A 9,776-nucleotide genomic window follows, 5' to 3' on the forward strand; every position below is an offset into this window, starting at 1 on the left:
CTTTAGTAGTGTCAAAATCTTACATTAAGCACCTTTAAGACTCCTCCACTGATCAGTTTGTAAGGCGTTAATAAAGCATTGCGCAATGTGTTCTGCATCTGATTGAGAAAGTAGTTGAAATTAACATAGTTAATCATTTTCTGTTAAACAGATTAGATTAGATCTACACTGCTGTTAGCAATCAGTTAGCAAACTTCCTGCAATCTTCAAGGGATCTGTTCATCCCTGCTGAAAAAAACTAAACTAAGGAAACAATAGAAACTGTCACAAAACTTCCAATTGTTTCCACAACATACATTACAAACCATTCACACTTAACCATAAAACCATTTCCTAATGGCTTCCAGTTGCAGGGTTGCCAGGTTGTGCAGTTTTCCTGTAAACTGATAAACTGTTGCCACAGGTTTTTTTTTTCTTCTGTGGTTTAAAAATTCACATACTGCATGAATTGTATTATTACTAATAATAAACCTGTTCTAAATGATGTGTTTTGTGGGAAGGGCTTTCGAGCTCCTTTATGAAAACAGACGGTCACTAGTGGAGTTCAAGTTCAAATTGTGTTTAATATGTAGTTTAGGGACGGAAGTCCCATATGTTGAGTTTTGATAGTTGTTTTAGGCTATTTTTTTTATTTATTTGACCTTTGGTCTAGTTTTGTTACACAGACTTGGCAACCCTGTACAGTAGTCCAGGAACACTTCAGGTTCCATTGAAACCAACACAGTTCCCATTATAACCATTAAAAGCATTACAAACTCTGAGGGTTTCTGTTGTTTTCTTCAGCAGTGTGGTAATGGATGAAACCGAAAGCCTTGCACAATGAAGTTACAAACCGTGCCAGTCTTTATGTTCAAATTCGTTTGACAGAAACCCAATTATTAATTCATTTCTCAATCAAAATTCATATCTTGATCTTGAAAAAAATAATAAGTGAATATTTCCTAAGAACTAGTGAAGCATAAGCATTTTCTGCTCTGATTGATACAAAAGTTTAATATTTTTTTTTAAGCGGAGTTGAACTATTCGTATTCAATTTGTGTATTGATTTCAACGTAACGTTTGATTACAGATATGAATTCGATCAGTTTCTGGCCCGGTCACAGCTCAGCATGCTCAGATTCATCAAACATTTCACACAATTGACTTGAGCAATAAAGTAGCATCTTAGATTACCATTTGTTAGATGAAAAGTGGGTTTCGGGCGGGTGAGCGTTCAGTTTGTTCGTGTTTTTCTGTTCTCATGTTTCCTGACCTGCTTCTCCAACAGACACTGATACTCAGCACAACTCTCTGAACTCTGTGTGTCATAGCAATGTCAGAGTCGTAAAGCCTTTGTGTTCCTGTGGAAGGACTGATTATTGAATATCAATGAACTCAAACCCATCAGATCTTAATAGGGCTACACAGGACTCAACACACTTGTGGACTTTCATCGGACATCTTGCCTGCCTCTGTATACATTTATTTATTTTATTTTCTTTCCGTTGTTGTTTTTGTTTTGCTTTTTTACAGGTGATGCTTCAGATTTTATTGAAGGACATTGTGAATGGACACAAATCAAATGTGTTTCACATGGTCATGTTGTTCTTATGCTAACTTTGGAGAGAATGGCGAGGGCCGATATTGAAACTTTCATACATTATGTGTTTGTCCAAGCCATCAGGTTGTTCCTTGCACTTTTGTTTGTGTTTATAGTGAATAACCAGTGTTAAATCAACTGCTTTAGTAGATATAAATGGCACTTTCATAGTTGTGATAGTTTGAAAATACTAAAATGCTGTATTTAATATAGATTAAAACAAATATAGGCCTACATTTAAGAAACGTTTGACAAATATTTAACTTAGCAGTGTAGCTCAAATTACTTTGATTTGCCCCAATTCAAACTGTGACACACAGGAAGTGATGTCATTTTGGACAAGGTGGCGGGAAGCATGTAAATAATTTCGTTCAATTATAGTATTTTTTACACAAATTATAATGTTGACAGCATTTGTCAAGATCAAGCAGTTTGAAGCAATTAAGTAAGGTTTGAAATATTAAATAAATGTATAAAAAAAGATCCTTAGTTTCAAAATCAGACTGATGTTTATTGTGGTGATCAGGTACGAAATTCCGCGAAAAATACCGATTACTTTGCAGCAGCAACAAATGTTAGCAAAACATACCGGAGACCAGATGCCATTTTGAATGAATGTCAATGGAGGAAAGGCTTCACTAATCTGAATAAACTGATTTTGTGTGAAAACAGTGAATTGTTGAACATTTTCGGGATTAAACATTAATTTGGATTGAGTTGCTTTAATAAGAATTTACGGACAAATTTGTGACAGATAGAATTCAGTTTATGGTAATTCTCATTGGTTATTATGGTATTCATGCACAACGAACGTCAAGACCGTGAAGTGATTGGTTATCGAGGAACACGTGATCATATTTAACCATTACGCTATGCTTTCTTTAATGGAAGAGCAGCTTACATTACAAGTTTATTGCTAGACAAAAAAGGGAGAAAAAACATGCCGGGGTTTGTCTAAATATTTGGTAAGAGATAAAAAAAATTCTAAGATTAGGAGATTAAAGTCAAAATATGACAAGAATAAAGTTGAAATGTTTCGAGAATAACGTTTAAATATTACGAGAATAAAGTTGAAATATTATGAGAATAAAGTCGAAATATTACAAGAATAAAGTTGAAATATTACGAGAAGAAAGTCGAAATGTTTTGAGAATAAAGTTGAAATATTTCGAGTATAAAGTCGAAATACTACGAGAATGAAGTCGAAATATTACAAGAATAAAGTCGAATTATTACGAAAATAAAGTTGAAATGTTTCAAGATTAAAATCGTAAAACTACGAGAATAAAGTCGAAATATTACGAGAATAAAGTTGAAATATTACGAAAATAAAGTGAAAATGTTTCGAGAATAAAGTCATAATACTACGAGAATAAAGTCGAAATGTTTCAAGATTAAAATCTTAATACTATAAAAATAAAGTCTAAATATTACGAGATTGAAGTCTAAAGACTACGAGAATAAAGTCAAAATGTTTCGAGAAAAAGTTGAAATATTACCAGAATAAAGGTGAAATATTACCAGGATTAAGTTAAAATGTTTCGAGGTTAAAGTCATAATACTACGAGAATAAAGTCAAAATATTATGATGGAAGTCGAAATATTATGAGAATAAAGCCTAAATGTTTCGAGGATAAAGTTGTAAAACTTCGAGAATAAAGTCAAAACATTACGATTGAAGTCGAAATATTATGAGAATAAAGTCTAAATATTATGAGAATAAAGTCGAAACATTACGATTGAAGTCGAAATATTATGAGAATAAAGTCTAAATATTATGAGAATAAAGTCGAAACATTACGATTGAAGTCGAAATATTATGAGAATAAAGTCTAAATATTATGAGAATAAAGTCGAAACATTATGATTGAAGTCGAAATATTATGAGAATAAAGTTGAAATATTATGAGAATAAAGCCTAAATGTTTCGAGGATAAAGTCGTAATACTTCGAGAATAAAGTCTAAATATTACGATTGAAGTCGAAATATTATGAGAATAAAGTCGAAATATTATGAGAATAAAGTCGAAACATTATGATTGAAGTCGAAATATTATGAGAATAAAGTTGAAATATTATGAGAATAAAGCCTAAATGTTTCGAGGATAAAGTCGTAATACTTCGAGAATAAAGTCTAAATATTACGATTGAAGTCGAAATATTATGAGAATAAAGTCGAAATATTATGAGAATAAAGTCGAAACATTATGATTGAAGTCGAAATATTATGAGAATAAAGTTGAAATATTATGAGAATAAAGCCTAAATGTTTCGAGGATAAAGTCGTAATACTTCGAGAATAAAGTCTAAATATTACGATTGAAGTCTTAATGTTTTGAGAATAAAGTGGAAATATTACGAGAATAAACCAAAATGTTTCGATAATAAAGTCAAAATATTTCGAGAATAAAGTCCTAATACTTCGATAATACATTTGAAATATTTCGAGAATAAAGTCGAAATATTACGAGATTAAAGTTGAAATATTACAAAACATTTAGACTTTATTCTCGTAATATTTCAACTTTAATCTCGTAATCTTAGATTTTATTTTATTTTTCAAGGTGGCACTAAAACGCAGATTGTAGATTACAAACCTATTATGCCATGAAGATGTGACTTTTAAAAAATCCTAACCTTGTCTGTACCATTTTTGTGGAAAGTGTCATATTACGATGTGGTTGGCTTAGCACTGGTCAATCACATGTGAGTCTGGTTCTGTTTTTGAGCGCTTTTGTGATCAATTTAAGAACAAACACATGAAATCTGATCCTGGATCAGTGAATTCAATATGCATACAGGCCCAAATCTCATTCTTACATCTCCAGAGTCCAGAGAAAGAGAGATTTACTATAGATATCATTGATGGCTGTTATTTTTCAGAGCTGACCTGTTTAAAGTAACATAGATATACAGCGTTACACTCTATAGATTGTAGGATTGTTGTGGGAAATATTTCTTTTACAATCAAAATAAAGTTTTATTTAACAAGAACATGGCAAGCGACGGATGTGGTGTTACTTGCTTTTATATTTTTCAGATTATAGACTCATATTTTAGTCGGTAGCAATGGTTTGACGTTAAAATGTCTTGATGATGGATTTGTTTCTTACAAACACACAGCTTTTCTCTTCACATGATGTTAACTGATGGACTGGAGTGATGTGTGGATTATTGTGATATTTTTATCAGCTGTTTAGACTCTCATTCTGACGGCACCCATTCACTTCCATTGGTGAGCAGGTGATGCAGATTTCTCCAAATCTGATGAAGAAACAAACTCATCCTAATCTTGGATAATCGAAGGGTGAGTAAATGGTTAATTAGCTTCCATTTTTGGTGTGAACTTTTTGTGTTAAAGCCAGAAAACCAGGATTGGTCTTTTTAATTGTGTGCATTTTGTGTGGAAGAGTGGAAAAGTGTCTTTATTTTGAAATGATGCTAATTGCTAATTAATTAATACAATGTCGTATATCACTTCTGGAATGTACAAACTTTATTGTTAATACATGAAATCGACAAAACTATATTGTAAAGCTTTTTAATATGTTGAACTTCATGTTAATGGGTGTTTTTGGACTTCTGTAGAGCATAACCCATCTGCTTCAGTCTCTTACAGACACACAACAGGGATTTTATCTGGAGAGACAAAGAAAGAAAACATGAATACAGGATCTAAAGTGTGTTTGCACATGCAGCACTCACAAACACACTGTGGAATACATGCTAAGGCTTTCTGAGTGGTTTCTGAACTGCTGAAGCTTGACATATATATGAATCTGCTGCTGTTTTTACATGTCGTCCTTGTCTTTGGCCCCGTGTTTGAGGATGCGAGTGAACTCCACGTAGTTAAAGTTTCCTTTCTTGTCGATAGGTGCCTCTCGAAACAGCTCGTCCACTTCTTCATCAGTGAAACGGTCACCCATGGTGGTCAGCAGCTCGCGGAGATGGTCCTCATGGATAAAACCTGTCACAGACGTCACATAAGGCTGTCTGGTTACTGATGAAGATTTAATTAAACAGAAAATCAGCTGCTATTTGTGTCTTTCAAAAAACAGTTGAGGACAGTTTCTTATATAAATGATTTTCTAAACAGATCAATGTCAAATCCAATAAATGTATTAATAACAATGGACCACAAAACCAGTCATAATGGTCAGTTTTTTTAATGGAGATCTGAATAAATAAGCTTTCCATGATGTATGGTTTGTTAGGATCGGACAATATTTGGCCGAGATACAACTATTTGAAAATCTGGAATCTGAGGGTGCAAAAACATCTAAATATTGAGAAAATCACCTTTAAAGTTGTCCAAATGAAGTTCTTAGCAATGTATATTACTAATCAAAGTTACGTTTTTATATATTTAGGGTAGGAAATTTGCAAAATGTCCTCATAGAACATGATCTTAATATAATAATGATTTTTGGCATAAAAGAAAAATCAATAATCTTGACCCATACAATGTATTTTTGGCTATTGCTACAAATACACCTGTGCTACTTATAACTGCTCTTGTGCTCCAAGGACATATTTTATTTTTAACGTTTTCCCCCTTATATCATGAGGATGCTTTTTTAAGCATTTGTCTTTTAAGGTAAGTGTTATTTTAATATCACAGAAAAACTATGATAGTTTTTATCAATATATTGAATTAGTTATTTGGTAACACTTTAGAATAAGGTTCCATTAGTTAATGTTAGTTAACTACTTTCGTTAACATGAACTAAGCAAGAACAATCCTTCTACAGCATTTATAAGTCTTAGTTCATGTTCATTTCAACATTTACTAATGCATTAATTAAATCAAAAGTTGTGCTTGTTAACATTAGTTAATGCACTGTGAATTACCATGAACTAACAATGAATAACTGTATTTTCATTAACTAACATTAACGAAGATGAATAAATACAGTAATAAATGTATTATTCATTGTTTGTTCATGTTAATTAATACATTAACTAACATTAACTAATGGAACCTTATTCTAAAGTGTTACCAGTTATTTTTATATTAGTGTTTATTACTTTAATTTCAGTCAAATGTTTAGTCATTTTATTGTGTTTTTGCATTTTATTCTTTCATTAAAGTTTGAGTTATTTTAGTGCATCAGATAAAACTAAAATATTATTAGTATTTTTTTTTTATTGGTTTATCTAACACTTATTATGTTTCTCAAGGGAAAATCTTCTAAAAACAACAGTTCCCATGATTTAGTTCAGTAATTGAGCTCTTTCTGAGAAGCTTGAGTTTCATGACTTTGAGAACCAGGCTCATCATGGTGTCATTCCTCTTCCCTTCATGAGGGTATAATTATACCAAAACATGATTTAGATCTATTGATTGAGCTTGAGATGGCACAATGCAGCTCATTATTAAAGCTGTACCAGAAGCATCTTCGTCGAAGCACATGAAGGCGTTTCGGATTACGTCTTCAGGATCAGTGCCGTTCAGACGTTCTCCAAACATGGTGAGGAACATGGTGAAGTTGATGGGACCAGGAGCTTCGCTCATCATTCCCTCCAGGTACTCGTCAGACGGGTTCTTCCCTGCAGAACCAGGAACAAATGCTCAGATTCAGGGCTGGTTGAAATGGTTGATAATTTGCATGCTATTTGGCCTGCAGAATACTATTGGCAAATGATAATTAAATTAATTAATCAATAAATAGATGAAAACAATTCTAAATAAATAAATTAAATAATTCAGCTAAAACATGGATAGTACTGGATGAATCTCACAAAACCAAACTAAGGTCATATTTCCGTTCACAAGAAAAAAATAAAATAATAATAATAATAATAATATATATATATATATATTTATTTATTTTTTTATTTTTTTCTCTCTCTCTCTTTTTTCTTTTTCAAATAATATTCTTAAATCTAGTAAAATAAAAAACATCCAAAATGTTCATGCAAAAAAGATAATTCTTACAAAATTTCATTTGAATTCATCTCAGCACGAAATCAAAACAAAAATTAATTAATTAAATGTTAAAATAAATAAATGTTAGGCAAAAAAAAAATGTTAGCCTGAATGCACTGTAAGTTGTTTTGGATAAAAGTGTCTGCTAAATGCATAAATTAAAATTTAAATAACTAATTTACACACACACACACACACACACACAAACATCTTACATAAAACTTAATTTTACAAACTACAAGGTCATATTTCAGCTCAAAATCTAAATAAAAATGAAGCCTATAATTAAATAGATAAGATAAATAAACGTCTAGATCACCCAGAGAGGCCAGCATGTCGTGCAGATCCTCTTTATCGATGAATCCGTCTCTGTTCTGATCGATCATGTTGAAGGCCTCTTTGAACTCCTGGATCTGTGATTGGTCGAACATGGCGAAGACGTTGGACGTGGCCCTCTGCGGGCGCTTCTTCGTGGTCTTTCCTTTGGCTCGCTTGGCTGCAGACATTCTGACCGCAGGGTTTGTTTCTGCAGGAGGAAGAGATAAGAGATTCAATTCATCAGAGTCCACTTATCGCAGTCTGGAGAACACAACACACTGCGATGGAGCAATGCCATCGGCACAAGTAGGCCTTTCAATGTACAAAATTACATGAAAAACCACTCCTTACAGTACATGCATTCAGTCTTATATCAGAATAGTTAGAGGCACATTTGATGGCGTCAAAAATAAATTGACATGAATTTTCAAGCAGAAGCATCTTGCCATGTGACATTGACAATCATTGAAAACCTGTTTGTTGTTTAGTTTTTTTTCCTCCTAAAAGTACAGAATTATAAAGGGCTAGGAATATTTATACTGAAAACAATTCATGTCAAGACGCGTCCAATTAAATTACTAAATTAAGGTGGTAAGAGCAAATATATGTATATAAGCCTACACGCAGTGTAAAATAAACAACAAAAAAAATTGGTGTTAATCATTTTAATGAAATATGTGATATTTACATTTTTTTATTAAATAAGAAAATATTTTTTAAATTCAAATAAGTAATGTATGTGTGTTTGTGTATATATATATATATATATATATATACACACACACCTATTTTTTTTTTTAGAGCATACAGTATTTGTACTTGAAAAATGCACACACATACACACACACACACACGCACATGCACACAAAAGACTAAAAAGGGTCAAATGTTACATAACCTAAAATAAACATATGTTCACTTATACATATAGGAACTCTAAACCTTGCTGTGAATGATAGACTTTACATATTTCAAATGGAAGACAAGAAACTGTTCTGAAACTATCCATACATTTACACTGCACTGAGACATTTCAGAATCAACCTGTTCAGAAGTTTCAAACTCAAAACTATGTTCTATCTGTTAACCATTAACAAAGCCAACAATGATCAGGAGTTCTTAAAGTAGCTGTACCTTGTTTCTGAGTTGAAAAGTGTTGGAGAAGTTCTGTTCCTGCGCTGGGCTGAAAGGGAAGTTTGTTTGGTTTTTCAGTCTTTTCTCCACACCTCCCTGTTCCTGAGCCGGCCAATAAGGTCATGGTCCCGCAGCCGGGCGCGTCTGGAGCCTTTAGCCATACAAGGCAAAGGAATCTGAGAGCAGCAGATCTCACATATCCTGAGAAACAGCAGAGCGTTTTCACAATGGCCAGAAGGAGGCCTTATTTAGCAAACCAAAGACTGAGTATGCAGCTCAACAGAAACATTTCCTTTGGCAGGCAGTGCAGATGAAGGATTTTGGCATTATAGGAAAAACAATGCAAACTTATGAGCTGCTGGCTTGGTAACGCACAATACATCCTAGTTATCATCTTTCATCCTCTTCTCAAATATTTATTTAAATGAATTAATTTATTATATAATTCCCATAGAAAAATCCAGAGCTTTAAAAAATGTCTCTGCTGCAAGCAGTGCTTGTCTAAATGGTAAAAAACAAAAAAGAATGTGTGTAAAATTTAGATGCATGAATTGCATAAGTTAAACTATGTGTCATGATGTTGTATTAGCATGTTAAAAAGGTCACAATATTTTTTCATGTTTCTGCATAAGCATAATGTGTATTTATCTTTAACTACAGTTTTCTGCATTAAGACACAATTTCAAAAACAAATATTAATAATTTTTAATAATTAAATTAAATATTTTTTGATACAATATTTACAATCTATTAATATTTTTTGACGTTAAGATTCTTTTAAGGTTAAATGTAATTTTTCTATTTAGCAGTGAACTA

At 32.3% G+C, this 9,776-nt stretch overlaps 1 protein-coding gene across 1 annotated transcript; it reads right to left on the reverse strand.

Moving 5' to 3' along the window:
• Positions 1–5,053: 5,053 nt before the first annotated feature.
• On the reverse strand, positions 5,054–9,099 carry LOC113041388 (myosin regulatory light polypeptide 9-like). Its single transcript, XM_026199867.1, has 5 exons — positions 8,961–9,099; positions 7,828–8,034; positions 6,968–7,129; positions 5,375–5,546; positions 5,054–5,218 (listed from the first exon to the last, which is right to left on the reverse strand). The coding sequence occupies exons 1-5, from the start codon at positions 9,082–9,084 to the stop codon at positions 5,215–5,217; spliced, it is 669 nt and encodes a 222-aa protein (XP_026055652.1). The 5' UTR covers positions 9,085–9,099; the 3' UTR covers positions 5,054–5,214.
• Between the last annotated feature and the right edge of the window lie 677 nt (positions 9,100–9,776).

The sequence above is a fragment of the Carassius auratus genome, chromosome 23 (assembly GCF_003368295.1).
Source record: "Carassius auratus strain Wakin chromosome 23, ASM336829v1, whole genome shotgun sequence".
NCBI lineage: Eukaryota > Metazoa > Chordata > Actinopteri > Cypriniformes > Cyprinidae > Carassius > Carassius auratus.